Source organism: Rhinopithecus roxellana, chromosome 15 (genome assembly GCF_007565055.1).
Source record: "Rhinopithecus roxellana isolate Shanxi Qingling chromosome 15, ASM756505v1, whole genome shotgun sequence".
In the NCBI taxonomy this organism is placed as follows: domain Eukaryota; kingdom Metazoa; phylum Chordata; class Mammalia; order Primates; family Cercopithecidae; genus Rhinopithecus; species Rhinopithecus roxellana.
This window is the reverse complement of record NC_044563.1, coordinates 53,689,847-53,705,069: the sequence shown is the minus strand read 5'-3', so window position 1 is coordinate 53,705,069 and position 15,223 is coordinate 53,689,847. Positions and strand designations below refer to the sequence as shown.

Here is a 15,223-nt window from a genome sequence, read left to right as displayed (position 1 = left end):
AAAATATTTGCCTCTTTTATTTCTTGGTATGTTAATGTTTTCTTTTCCTTCCCAAAATCATACTGTTCAATACACAGAGGAGAGTGCAGAGTTTTGCCTGTTACATTATGAAAAGATATCCTAGAGATTAGACTATAAGCTACAACAGGGCAGAAACTGTGCTTCATTCAATGTTTTATCACTAGGAAATGCTCTAGAGTAGGTGTTAATTACATGAAGTTTTGTTTGAAGGCACAAAAATATATGCTTCAATGCTGGAGTGAGGAAAAACCTTTAATTCTCTGCCTCAGGCCTACAGAAGATGCCCAGAGTCATTCTGCTGACATGCTAGACAGCCTCTGAAACCCATCCATGCACATTCTTTTCTCACTAAAGACCACATGGCAAGACAATGGCACAGCCATGACAGAAACTCAGATTCTAACACACCAGCATTGGAAAAAGTTTTAGGAAGAAAAGAGGAAAAGGACAACTATAAATATTTTATTATGTCATTTGGTGGGAAAATTCTTAAGTTATATAATATCGACTAAAACAAGTTTATCGGCCGGGCATGGTGGCTCATGCCTGTAATCCCAGCACATTGGGAGGCCAACGTGGGCAGATCACTAGCTCAGGAGTTCAAGGTCAGCAGGGCCAACGTGGTGAAACTCCGTCTCCACTAAAAACAAAAAAATTAGCCAGGTGTGGTGGCGCCCATATGTAATTCCAGCTACTCAGGAGGCTGAGGCAGGAGAATTGCTTGAACCCTGGAAGTGGAGGTTGCAGTGAGCAGAGATGGAGCCACTGCACTCCAGCCTCGGCGACAGAGTGAGACTCTGTCTCAGAAAAACCAAAAAACAGAAAACAAAAACAACCAAACAAGTTTATCTTTTCTTGAATGATTTGTAAAATCAGTTCTATAATAAGACGTAAGCAACATAACTTGTAGTGACTTGGCTCCTCAATCATAAAGACTGTCCATCAACCTATTTCCCCACCATTAATAATAATGGCTACTTATACTACTATTCTAAGGAGTTAAGTCTAAGTACTTATCTTTTTAAAAGAAAAGATTAATTCCAACCAAATGAGTTGTAATCAGGTAAGAGATCAACATTACAGGAATATCTAGCATAAAACTTCAGATTAGTAAAAACTATAAGAAATAATGGGAGGCACATAGTCTTGAATAACTGGAATGTTCAGTCGCTAAATTAACTTTAAAGTTTACAAGGCATGGGGACAGAGTACACTTTGACTAAGCGATGAAATGAACAGCACACCAAACTACCTGTCATAAATGCCTGCAGGACCTGACATGGCTGCTAGAAACTCCAGCAGTAGTTTTAGATGGGTCTAAATTTCTCATACACTGATATTAAAACACTGGCATGAACATCCGCAAACTGTATGCAGCAGAGGGGTTCAGTCTGTAGCATTTTTCTTGCTTTTGCTTTGATAGATGAAAAAATCCATTTCTAAGAAAAAAGTTTTCTAATGTATATGTATTTGTTTGATTATTGTTAAATTGGTTCCAGGGTAGTGAGATTATGGAAGAGATGCTATGAAATGTGTGGAAGTAGTTATATATTTAATTTGCATATGGCATATAGAAAAAGGAAGCGAGTAAATTCTTAGCCATCTGGGGTGGCTTCTCACCATATGGTGGAACACTAGCAGACATCACAGCTATGAAGATGTCTAAGGTCTCTTTTACCTTTAATACACTAAGATAGAAGGAAGCAAATTCAAGGAGATCTTATGGATTTGAAAACTTTATTTGAGAAAAGAATGGTACTAAAATGAAAGACTTTCAAGGCTTAAACTTATTTAACCAATTTTTTTTTTTTTTTTTTTAAGACAGAGTCTTGCTCTATTGCCCAGGTTGGGGTGCAGTTTGTATTTAGCTTGTTTTGTTTTGTTTTGTTTTGTTTGAGACAGACTTTTGCTCTTGCTGCCCAGGCTGGAATGCAATGGTGCAATCTTGGCTTACTGAAACCTCCACCTCCCAGGTTCAAGAGTTTCTCCTGCCTGAGCCTCCCGAGTAGCTGGGAATACAGGCACCTGTCACACCACACCCAGCTAATTTTTGTATTTTTAGTAGAGATAGGGTTTTACCATGTTGGTCAGGCTGGTCTCGAACTCCTGACCTCAAGTGATCCACCTGCCTAGGCCTCCCAAAGTGCTGGGATTACAGCTGTGAGCCACTGTGTGTTTAGCTTTTTTTAAGGCTAGTTTTTACAAACTATAACATGCATAAGCTTGCTCAATTATCAGGCTTATCTACCTAACAGCAAGACTCAGAAGAAAGAAAGAAAGGGGGTAGGAAACCAGCATTTACTAAGCTTCTACTATATGTAGATACTTAACCTGTATTGTTTCATCTACACAATAACTCTGTGAAAGAGATAATATCATTCCATTTTACAGCCAAAAAACCAAGACTCAGAGAGATTAAGTATATATAAGGTCATTACTGGTTAATATAAGGTATTCAAAGGCCATCACCTGAAGCCAATTTTAGATTTTTTTTTCATCTCTGAAACCTATCTCCTTCCAAACCAAAAGGCAAGGGTGTAGGTAACTTGCCCCTTCCTCTTCCCGAGGACAGCAAAAGGATTAATAATATTGTTGATATTATTATACCAAGATCCTGAAGGAGTGCTAATATAGAAATATAATAAAAATTTACATATATTGAAAAGTACTTGAAGAAAAAGTCTTCATAAGGAAAACCAAAACAACTTTGAGGAAGTGAATGTATGAGTACAGACACGTGGTCCTCCCTAAGCAACTCAGATTTCTATAGTTTGTGGAGACATTAGGGATCACTTAGCTCAAGCCCCTAATTTCACACAAAAAGAAATTGCAGCATAATGGTAAAGAGGAAAGAATTTTTTAAAAATTCATCAATTTATTTTTTGAGACGGAGTCTCGCTCTGTTACCCAGGTTGGAGCACAGTGGCACGATCTTGGCTCATTGTAACCTCTGCCTCCCAGGTTCAAGCAATTCTCCTGCCTCAGCCTCCCGAATAGGTGGGATTATAGGCATGCGCCACCATGTTCAGCTAGTATTTGCATTTTTAGTAGAGACAGGGTTTCACCATGTTGGCCAGGCTTGTCTGGAACTCCTGACCTCAAGTGATCCACCAACCCTGGCCTCCCAAAGTGTTGGGATTACAGGCGTGAGCCACCACGCCCAGCCGAGCCAAGGATTTTGATTCAGAGAGACCAAGTCCCATCTCCATCCCTCAAACTGTGTGATCTTGGCTAAATTAGTTAATATCTCTGGGCCTCAAGCCTAGGGGATAATAAGAAGGGGGTTAATAATAGTACCTAATTCACAGGGTGACAGGATGATTACATGAGATAATATACTTTTTTTTTTTTTTTTTTTTTTTTTTTTGAGATGAAGTCTCGCTCCTGTCCCCCAGGCTGGAGTGCAATTGTGTGATCTCGGCTCACTGCAACCTCCGTCTCCCGGGCTCAATCGATTCTCCTGCCTCAGCCTCCCAAGTAGCTGGGATTACAGGTGCCTGCCACCATGCCTGGCTAATTTTTGTATTTTCAGTAGAAACAGGGTTTCACCATGTTGACCAGGCTGGTCTTGAACTCCTGACTTCAGGTGATCCACCCGTCTTGGCCTCCCAAACTGCTGCGATTATAGGCATGAGCCACCAAGCCTGGCCAATATACATAAAATTTTTAACATAATTATCTGATACACAATAAGTAGTAAGGAAATGAGAGTTATTATTACTATTTTTCAAGAACCCAAAGGAAGTAATCTTCTGAGCCCCCAACCCCTTCCCTGACCTAAGAACAGTTAAGCTCACTGTTTTTCTTTTCACCAGGTCTTGGGGATACAAGTAAAAACGATTCTAGGCAACAGACAAGCAGCTGGAGTAAGAATTATTAGGGGCCACATTCTTACCATTGGTAGACTTCTGTAAGTCCTGATCTGTTAAAGGAAAATAAAATTTTTTCAGGGAATGGCAATAAGATAAATATTAACCACTAAACACTTATTCTGGGTGTGTGTAAAGACCTCTTTATAAAGAAGTAGATGACAAAGCCTCTGCTCTCAAGTAATACTCAATATAGTTGAGGAGCTGAAACTATACAGTAAGTTAACCAATAGCACAAAATGTTATCAAATAAATAGTTTAGATAATAAATGTTATAGAAAGAAAATATGATGCAGAGTCCAAAGGAAGGGATTCACCTGAGATGAGTTTATTATCCTGTGACATAAGAAAAGCACTACTTTTAGGCAGGGTGCAGTGGCTCCTGCCTGTAATCCCAGCACTTTGGGAGGCCAAGGTGGGAGGATCACTTGAGAACAGGAGTTCCAGACCAGCCTGGCCAACATGGTGAAACCCCATCTCTACTAGAAATACAAAAATTAGCTGGGTGTGGTGGTGCATGCCTGTAGTCCCAGCTACTTGGGAAGCTGAGGTAGAAGAATTGCTTGAACCTAGGAGGCAGAAGTTGCAGTGAACCAAAATCATGCCACTGCACGCCAGTCTGGACAACAGACTGAGACGCCATCTCAAAAAAAAAAAACAAAAAAAAAAAGAAAGAAGAGAAAAGAAAAAAAAAAAGAAAAGCACTATTATTACTAGTTAAGGTTGTTGGGAGGCACACACAGACGAGGGACACATAGACAAAACTTTCGTTCTTCAACATTAAAACAGTAATATAGATTCTGAGGCTGCCTTTATAATATGGTTGCAAATTGATTCTTGTTTGAGAACTATTAATAAAATTTAAAATTCTTAGTGCTAATTGAAATTCAACTCAGCCCTTTAAAAACGTGTTTTGGACTACAGTGATCTAATGTGACCAGGAATATGAAAAATTCAAATACACAAAAATACAGAAAACATGAAGAGCAGCCACAGACAAATCCCTGAAATAGGGAATCATATATATCCACTTCATTAAGAAAGATACATGTAGCTATTATCAGGTATTAGGTAAACATTTAATGTTATGAGGAAAGGTTTCCTGGAGGAAGGAAGCAAGCAAAGAAAACAGACCAATTAATCTTTCAACAGATGAGGTTTCTTGCCATGTGTGATTTGTATTGTGCTTTTTAAAAAACATAGAGAATACTCAGATTCTTTCCAACTAGAGTCTGACCTTCAGTTCCACAGCTTTCTCAGGACTTTTTTAACACTGTAATAGTAGTAAGGAGTTAGTCATCTAACGAATACAGTCTTCCTCAAACCTATGTATCCCCTTTCTTTTGGATCCTAACCCAGTAGAGCAGTTCAGATGTGTGGGGTAACAAAAGTAAGTTACCCAAGATTTTTACATATAGGTTGGGACCTTGACAAAGCATCAACTTTTAAAGCATTTTCCCCATTAGGAAAAGAAGGCCTCACAAATGGCTAACAGAGTATTTTCAAACAATTATGGCTTTTCCAGGTTACTATGAAACTCAGTACTATCTGGAGAGAATGAGGCATACAGACATAGTAAAAGTCTTTTTTTTTTTTTTTTTTAAAGTCTGGCAGTACTTTTACTAAAGTAGAAATCATGGAAAACAGGTACGGTTTGTTCAGGCAGTCATTATGGCATAGACATGTATATGTAGGAGCGGCAGTTCAATTAGAAACACAATTCCTTACTCCCCCTCTCTGAAACATTCTCTATGTGTTTACAGATTTATTTCCCAGTTCTCAAACAGCAACTTAAATTAAACTTAATCAAATAGCTAAATCAAGACCCCTACATAGAAGAGAATCTGAGGAAGTGAAATGTGCTTATTCTAAATGCTTGCTATCTGACTAGTTTTCTTTCCCCAACTTCATCCTTTCCCTGGCTCAGAGTCTGTCTTTATGTCTCTATAGAAGTCTGCCAATCATAATTGAGAGTAAATAAAGAATACAGATAAGATGAAAATGTAGGACAAGCTTTAAGGGGCAACTCTCTCTTCTCATTTTATTATTAACTTTTTAAAAAGCTACTTTCCATAGGGAAAGGTATGTAAATATAGTGGGCAAATATCACTGTGGGTTTTTCATGTAAGAGTTCCATGCCTGAAGAAAGGGAAGCTCAGAGGTAAATTAACAACTTGCTCAAGGACACAGAGAATCTGAGATCCAGTTCTGTCAGGCACTGAGGCCCAGGGTCTTCACTCTGTTACTATGCAATGACCACCTTTGAGCGCCTTATGCTCAGTTTCTAAATTGTGTTTCTTTTAGGTCTGACCAATACCTGGCTAAGCGCTCCTCTAAGAAATGGTATCGTTCTTCTCTGAGGCCTCCTCCAAAGAGTTCCCCAACTCCAGGAACCAGAAGATCAACAGCAGCAACCTAGGAAAAAAAAAATTATTAGCATTATATTTTCAGGTGATTCCAACAGTCAGTTTCTGAAGCAAGTAAACGTTTAACATTTTGGCAATGGCTAATTAACTACCTACCAGAATCTTACTGACTACATAAAAATTACAGGTGGACAATTTCCTCTCTCTTGCACCATTTGTGTAGTATACTTAACAAAAATGTATTTTCTTCATAAATGTGACAGAAATGTTAATTATAAAAATGTGGAAAGTGTTAAAAATTATGAAACATTAAAAATCACCTATCACCACCAGAAACAATTACATTTTTGTGGATTTCCTTTCATATTTTTTCCCTTATTATACATTTAAAAAGTATAATTACAGATAAAAACTTACCACTTGTCTTACCTAATAAACTAATATTTTTCCTATATTAGTAAAAATACTTCACGTTATGTTTTAATAGCTTTAATGTTTAATAGTTTATTGATTGGAATTATAATTTTTTAACTGCTTTCCTTTTTAGTTGAACATTTAAGGTGTATTTTTGTCTGTTTTCTCTTATAACGTGGCAATGAAGAGTTTAATTTGTAGTATTGCTATTAGGACATATAAAATAAATTCTGATTATTAATCAAAGAAGTACAAAATTAAAAGAACAAGATAACATTCTGGAGTTATCAAATGGAGATGATGGCCGGGCACAGTAGCTCATGCCTGTAATCCTAGCACTTTGGGAGGCTCAGGTGAGCAGACTGCCTGAGCTCAGAAGTTCGAGACCACCTTGCGGGCAACATGGTGCAACTCCCCCCGTCTCTACTAAAACACAAAAAATTAACTGGGCTTGGTGGTGCATGTCTGTAATCCCAGCTACTTGGGAGGTCGAGGTGGGAGAATTGCTTGAACCCAGGAGGTGGAGGTTGCAGTGACCCAAGATTGCACCACTGCACTCTAGCCTGGACCACAGAGCGAGACTCTGTCTCAAAAAAAAAAAAAAAAAAAAAAAAAAAAAAGTTATAAGAAGATAATATATCTGCAAAACTAAGTCTGAAAGAAAAAATATAGGCAAATAAGAAATAAGATAAACAATACAGATAACAGAATGGATAAACCAATACGCTCATATAACTGATACAACCTTTCTGGTCAGCAATTTGGCAACAGATAACCAAATGCCTGAAAAATGCAATACGTTTTGACTCAGCAAGCAGTTCAAGGAACCTATCCTAAGAAAATCAGAGATGCAAAAAAAGATTAACACGCAGGATGTTTGGCATTACTTAAGACAAAAGGTTCAAATGTACATCAACAGACTATCAGATAAATTTTAGACAGGGATAGAAAAAAGACTATCATCTACATAATGAGATGTTATGTTGCTACCGTGATGAGATTACAGGTATTTTAGAATTGTTTTCCTCTTTTATTTGTATTTTCTTACAAAATTAGTAATATTTAATTTTTCAGGCTGGGTGCAGTGGCTCACGCCTGTAATCCCAACACTTTGGGAGGTCAAGGTGGGCGGATCACCTGAGGTCAGGAGTTTGAGACTAGCCTGGCCAACCTAGTGAAACCCCCTCTCTGCCAAAAATACAAAAATGAGCCAGGCACAGTGGCCCATGCCTGTAGTCCCAGCTGTTCGAGAGGCATGAGGAACTGCTTGAACCCGTGAGGCAGAGGTTGCAGTGAGCCAAGATCATGCCACTGTACTCCAGCCTGGATGACAGAGTGAGATTTTGTCTGCCCCCCAAAAAATACTTAAAAAAAATTTTTTTTAATGTTTATTTGTGGCTGGGCACGGTGGCATGTGCTTGTAGTCCTGGCTACTTAGGAAGCTGAGGTGGGAAGACTGCTTGAGGCCAGGAATTCGAGACCAGCATGGACAACACAGCAAGACTCTGTCCCTACAAAATAATTTAAAAATGTTTATTTGCAGCTGGGTGTGGTGGTGCATGACTGTGGTCCCAGCTACTTGTCAAGCTGAGGCAGGAAGATCACTTGAGCCCAGGAGTTCGAAGTTGCAGTGAATCATGATCATACCACCTGTACTCTAGTCTAGGTGACTGGCAAGACCTTGTCTCAAAAAAAAAAAAAACAAAATTGTTATCTGTATTATTTTGTGACTTTCCTGTCTTTTGGACAGGTAGACATTTTTAAGCCCAAGAACCTGAAGGCACAAAACTAAGATTTAGTGTAACAAATGAAAAATGAAGAATCTATAAAGCACATTTTAATCTTTAAATGTCACATTACCTTATAATCATTTTTAAAACTTTACCTCACCTTGCCATTAAGCTATCCCCTTCCCAGTTTTGATTTAGAAACTTTTGATTGAGATATACTCTACGAATAATCAACATTAATAAAGAATAATTCAAGAATCTGCCCCCAATGCTGTACACCTTATCCTCATTACTATCATTAAAGAGAAAAACATTAGCTCTGATCCTCATCACTAGGCTGAATCAGAATGAGCGAGAACAGCTACACAATTAATATGGCTGAGCTCTAATCAGGACCCTGCAGTTATTCTGTCCTCAGAGTAAGAAGAAAGTCTGGTATCTTTATTTCCTCGTGTCTTGCTTTGAGATATGGCTAAAATATGACAGGAGTTGAGAGACACGTGGTAAAAATTTTGTTCTTTTCTTACCTTCAATCCAGAGTGTTAAATTTAGAATTATAGGCAATCAACTTTGGAAGAGAATAGTCAACCAGTGGCTCTCTGGCCTCTGCTTGAAAATATTTAAAGCCTGAGAAACAGTAGCCTTGAAACAGAGCATTCCATCCTTGTTTAGCTCTAAAATTAACTCAAAATGGATTAAAGATTTAAATATAAGATCTGAAATCATAAAACTACTAGAAATAGATATAGGCCAGGCGCGGTGGCTCACGCCTGTAATCCCAGCACTTTGGGAGGCCGAGGCGGGCGGATCACAAGGTCAGGAGATCGAGACCATCCTGGCGAACACGGTGAAACCCTGTTTCTACTAAAAATACAAAAAATTAGCTGGGCGTGGTGGCAGGCGCCTGTAGTCCCAGCTACTCGAGAGGCTGATGCAGGAGAATGCTGTGAACCCAGGAGGTGGAGGTTGCAGCGAGCTGAGATAGTGCCACTGCACTCCAGCCTGGGCGACAGAGCCAGACTTTGTCTCAAAAAAAAAAAAAAAAAATGGAGAAAAAGTTCTATGACATTGGTCTGGGCAATGATTTCTTTTTGGAGATGACTCCAAAAGCAGACAACCAAAGCAAAACCAGACAAATGAGATGGTATCTAACTAAAAAGCTTCTGCACAGCAAAAGAAACAATTAACAAAGTAAAGAGACAACTCAAAGAATGGGAGAAAATATTTGCAAACCATACATCTTATAAGGGGTTAATACCCAAAATATATAAGAAAATATATAAGGAACTCATACAACTCAACAAGAAAATAACGTGATTTAAAAAAGGTAAAGGAATCTGAACAGACATTTCTAAAAAAGAAAAAAGAAAAGAAAAAAAGAAAAAAAACCCCACACAAATGACTAATAAGTACAAGAAAAAATGCTCAACATCACTAATTATTAAGAAAATGAAAATTAAAACCACACTGAGCTATCACTTCACACCTGTTAGAAGTTTTTTTTTTTTTTTTTTCCTTCCTACATTTATTTTTTTATTTTTATTTTTTGAGACGGAGTCTTGCTCTGTCCCCCAGGCTGGAGTGCAGTGGTGCGATCTCGGCTCACTGCAAGCTCTGCCTCCTGGGTTTACTCCATTCTCCTGCCTCAGCCTCCCAAGTAGCTGGGACTACAGGCGCCCGCCACCATACCCAGCTAATTTTTTTGTATTTTTAGTAGAGACGGGGTTTCACCATGTTCGCCAGGATGGTCTCGATCTCCTGACCTCGTGATCCGCCCGTCTTGGCCTCCCAAAGTGCTGGGATTACAGGCGTGAGCCACCGTACCCGGCAGCTACATTTATATTTTTAAATAGAGATGGCGTCTCGCTATGTTGCTTAGGCTGGACTTGAACTCCTGGGTTCAGGCGATCTCCTGCCTCAGCCTCCTGAGTAGCTGGGATTACAGGCACATGCCACCACCACACCCAGTTTTGAATGGCTTTTATAAAAAGATGAAAAATAAGTTTGGAGAGAAAAGGAACTCTTACACGCTGCTGGTGGGAATGTAAATTAGTACAGCCATTATGAGAAACGGTATGGAAGTTCCTCAAAAACCTAAAAACAGAACATACACCTCAGCAATCCCACTTCTGGGTATAGGATATATCCAAAGGAATAGAAATCAGTATGTCGGTGGTGATATCTGCACTCTAATGTTCACTGCAGCATTATTCACAATAGTAAAGATACGGAAACAACCTAGGTGCCCAACAACAGATGAATGGACAAATACTGTAATGGACAATAAAATACTATTTATACATAATAAAATACTATTCAGCCTTAAGAAGGGGGGTAAATCCTGTCACCTGTGACACATGGATGAATCCAGACGATATTGTGCTAAGTGAAATACACCAACCACAGAAAGACAAATACCACATGACTTCACTTACATGTGGAAACTAATAAGCTGAACGAACAGAAATAGATAAAAGAATGATGGTTACCAGAGGCTGGAGTGGGAAGGAAAGGAATGAAGAGTTGCTGATCAAAGGGTACAAAGTTTCAGATAGACAGAGGAATGAGTAATATATTAATCAAAAGGTGCAAAATTTCAGGCAGAAGAATAGATTATGAGATTTATTACATACGAGGTGACTATAGTCAACAATATTATATATTTTAAAATAAGTAAGTGTAAGTTTCAAATGTCTCACCATAAAAATGATAGGTCGGCCGGGCGTGGTGGCTCAAGCCTGTAATCCCAGCACTTTGGGAGGCCGAGACGGGCGGATCACGAGGTCAGGAGATCGAGACCATCCTGGCTAACACGGTGAAACCCCGTCTCTACTAAAAAAAAATGCAAAAAACTAGCCGGGCGACGTGGCAGGCGCCTGTAGTCCCAGCTACTCGGGAGGCTGAGGCAGGAGAATGGCGTAAACCCAGGAGGCGGAGCTTGCAGTGAGCTGAGATCCGGCCACTGCACTCCAGCCCCGGCGGCAGAGCGAGACTCTGTCTCAAAAAAAAAAAAAAAAAAAAAAAAAAAAAGATAGGTAAGTCAGGTGAAGGATGTGCTAATTAGTTTGATTTAATCATACCACATTGTATACACATATCAAAACAGTATGTTATACCCCTTAACGTTAGAGTGTTGCTTATACCCACTATATACATGAAACAATTACTTGTCGGAACAAGACAAAACAAAAACAAAAAAAGAAGGGATAGGAGTATTCAAAATCTATCACTTTTAAGGTTTCAAAATAGGAATGATTCCATGGGACAAGGGTGGGTAGTAATCACTTTTTTTTTTTTGAGATGGAGTCTCGCTCTGTAGCCCAGGCTGCAGTGCAGTGGCTCACCGCAACCTCCGCCTCAGCCTCCCGAGTAGCTGGGATTACAGGCACGTGCCACCGTGCCCAGCTAATTTTTGTATTTTTAATAGAGAAAGGGTTTCACCATTTTGGCCATGTTGGTCTTGAACTCCTGACCTCGTGATCCGCCCACTACATCCTCCCAAAAGTGCTGGGATTACAGGTGTGAGCCACTGCGCCTTGCAGTAATCACTTTTGATACTGTGAGTACACGTAAAGCTTAAAGCCAAGGCTAGAAAGGTCTACTGCCTCAAAAAGATACTGGAGAATCAGAGACTATGGAATAACCGGAAGAAGGTAGTCCAGATGAGGCTGGTGGCCAGTGATGAGGAAGATGAGGCAATCCTTGGTAAGATGTTCTGCTTTCTCTGTAGTTCATGAGCATCAAATGGCGAGATGTACTTGTTGCTGGATCTTGCTGCTAAGACAAATAAAACAAACAAAAGCCCTCTGGGGCTTTTTGCATGCAGATCTAAATCATGCTAATTTTGGATATTAATTCTTTTAACGCTATGTTGAGAGGAATATAAAAGACTCATATTTATCTTTGATTATAAACTTCCTTTAATATTTGAGCTCAGGAGAGAGTTTACTGTGTAATCACACTGACTTCAGACTTTTCTGTCTGGCTTTTATTTATCTGGAATATCTGCAGTTGCATAGTTATAGTTATGTAACTGGAAGTTTCTAAACCTTTTGAGTCACCTTAAATTTTTTTTTTTTTTTTGAGATGGAGTCTTGCTCCATCACCTAGGCAGGAGTGCAGAGGCGTGATCTCCGCTCACTGCAAGCTCTGCCTCCTGGGTTCACGCCATTTTCCTGCCTCAGTCTCCCGAGTAGCTGGGACTACAGGCACCCACCACCACGCTCGGCTAATTTTTTGTATTTTTAGTAGAGACAGGGTTTCACTGTGTTAGCCAGGATGGTCTCGATCTCCTAACCTCATGATCCGCCCGCCTTGGCCTCCCAAAGTGCTGGGATTACAGCCGTGAGATATCGTGCCCAGCCCAGTCACCTTAAAAATCTTATGCCATGGTAGGATAGCTACAGTTAAAAAAAAAAAAAAAAAAAAAAAAAAAAAAAATTTCTCCCAAACTTCCTTTGCCTTCCTAATTTCCAGTGTACCTAACTGGTTATGCACAACCATTGCTGCACTTGCTATTATAAAATTAAGGGTGATAGTGGTTGTATTAGTCAGGATAGGCTAGGCTGAGCTATAGTCACAAACAACCCCAGAAGCTTACAACCAGGTTTCTCAATCTCAGCATTAAAAACATTTTTAACCAGATACTTCTTTGTTGTGGAGGCCTGAACTGTGCACTGTGGGATATTTAGCAGCATAACTGGCCAGTGGTACTCCCCTAGTTGTGACAACCAAAAACATCTCCAGACATTGCCAAATTGGTGAAGAAGGAGGGGAACGTAATACTCCCTGGTTGAGAACCACTAGTTTAAAACAATGAATGACTTTTTAAAAACATATGCCACATGTCCATCCTGGTCTAAAACTGATAGAATAATCTCTTTCTAGGGTACTGTTGGTCTTGGGGCAGACAGGCAAAAGAGCATGGATGACTATGTACTCAAAGCATTTGTACAGAAGCAACGTATGAATGTCACTTCTCACATTCCTTGACCAATGCAAGTCATATGACTCAGGTCACATCAATGGGACAGGGAAGCATAATTCCCACTGGGGAAGAAGCAGAAACTATATGTGCACATACAACAGTTTTCCATGTTGCTTTTTCCTCATCTACGTGGACTCTTAAACTTCCACCCTCCCAAACAATCCTTCAATGTTAATTAGAATTAAAGGCAGAACAGTAGTTCCCATATTTTCTTCCTCTGTACTGTGGGAGATAAACTAATCAGTATGAAAGAACTTATCAAAACAGGCTATTTTCACTGAATAAAAATTTTAGAAGACATCTGGATAGAGTCCCACATCACTATTATATTTTTACTTGGTACTAATTTTGTGGTATGCAGGAGGAACACATTTCATCTTTGTTCTTTCTTTGCTTACATGGTCTGAAAATTCACATTCTCTCCAGTGAGTCAATTTCCTATGTTTCCTTGACAAGAGTGCAAGTTGCTTCCCCTAAGATATCTGTACCTTCTGAGCAAAGCATTTCTTTGCAATGCCTCGCAATTATTTTAGGACCAAATGGTACTATTTCCTTTTCAACAAGGTCAGGTGAACCTCTGAAGAAAAGCCCACAAAAGCCTTGTGTGTTTTTTTTCCCCCCCGAGACTGAGTCTCACTCTGTCGCCTGGGCTGGAATGCAGTAGTGTGAATCTCAGCTCACTGCAACCTCCACCTCTCAGGTTCAAGTGATTCTCCTGCCAAGGCCTCCCAAGCAGCTGGGATTACAGGTGTGTCCCACCACGCCTGGCTAATTTTTGTAGTAGAGATGGGGTTTCACCATGTTGGGCAGGCAGGCCTCTAACTCCTGACCTCAAGTGATCTGCCCACCTGGGCCTCCAAAGTGCTGGGATTCCAGGCGTGAGCCACTGTGTCCAGCCCTTGTTGTCTTTTCTTCCTCCACGCAACATTCTTCTTTTCTCTTTTACTTCAGGTTTAGTTTCCCTTCTACCATATCAGATTCTAATACTTCCTGTTTTTTCTTTTATAACTATATCCTCTTACCTAGCTAAAGATTCTGCACACTCTCTGAGAAATTATAATACAGCAGAGTATTCTTCAATTACAAATAAAGACACATTTTGAACATACAGAGTGTACTTTCTTCGGGTGTATCAAAAATACTGCATTCTCTAGAGATCACTAGAACAATTCCCTCAAATTTTCATACTTTTTAGTTAGGATTGAAATTCCAGGTAGAATTCTTCTCCTTGCATCTCCCCCTGGTAACGACTGGGCTAGTTACTAGAAAAACTACCTATTTCTCGTGGGTTCTACTAGAGATAAAAGGTACATAAAGATATAATACAAACACACAGGCAATTACACAAATTTTTTGGAGAAGTAATGACAAAAACTTGATTGTGTGTTTCCCAAGTTACTGGGAGGTGGTTAAGAGTGCAAGTAGGTTGGAAACAAGAAAGTTGGCATTTGCTGGTGATGACAACTTGCCTTTATGAGCTGGCAGGTCTGTGGTTTATGGGAGGCTGAGACTGGCTTAAAGAGCCAAGGACAATGAAGACATGAGGAATTAACTTTGATTAGGGAAAGTGGGGAGGGTTCATCGATAAATAAAAAGTGCTGTAGTAGAGATCAGATTTTATCATAGCTAACCATAAAGCATTAGGTGCTACAAGAAAAATACAGATAAAGTAGTACAAATAATCATATAGCCCATGATCACTATCAAAAGCATAGATATTGACTGTCTACTAATGGTTCTTCCAGCCAATTCCAGTGTGCTTTTAGAGTACTGCAAAGGTGACTCTGAAATTGAGCCACTGTCAACACCCACTTTCTGCCCATTTGGCTGTTGCAT

General features: G+C 39.6%; 1 protein-coding gene across 9 annotated transcripts in view; it reads right to left on the bottom strand.

Annotated features, from left to right (window-relative positions):
- Positions 1–15,223, bottom strand: part of NARS2 (asparaginyl-tRNA synthetase 2, mitochondrial) — a 138,456-nt gene that overhangs the window by 1,174 nt on the left and 122,059 nt on the right. The window contains exons 12-14 of one of the 9 annotated variants that reach the window (XR_004053689.1): positions 12,045–12,177; positions 6,208–6,305; positions 3,917–3,943 (exon numbers count right to left, since the gene is read on the bottom strand). Coding sequence is in view for 3 of the 9 variants with exons in the window: in XM_030918482.1 (XP_030774342.1) it covers positions 3,917–3,943; positions 6,208–6,305; positions 12,034–12,177 (269 nt within the window). In the remaining 6 variants the exon portion in view is untranslated. Of the gene's footprint in view, positions 1–3,915; positions 3,944–6,207; positions 6,306–12,033; positions 12,178–15,223 lie in introns of those variants that run through there. The other 8 variants (XM_030918482.1, XR_004053690.1, XM_010365761.2 and 5 more) reach the window with 8 other exon arrangements.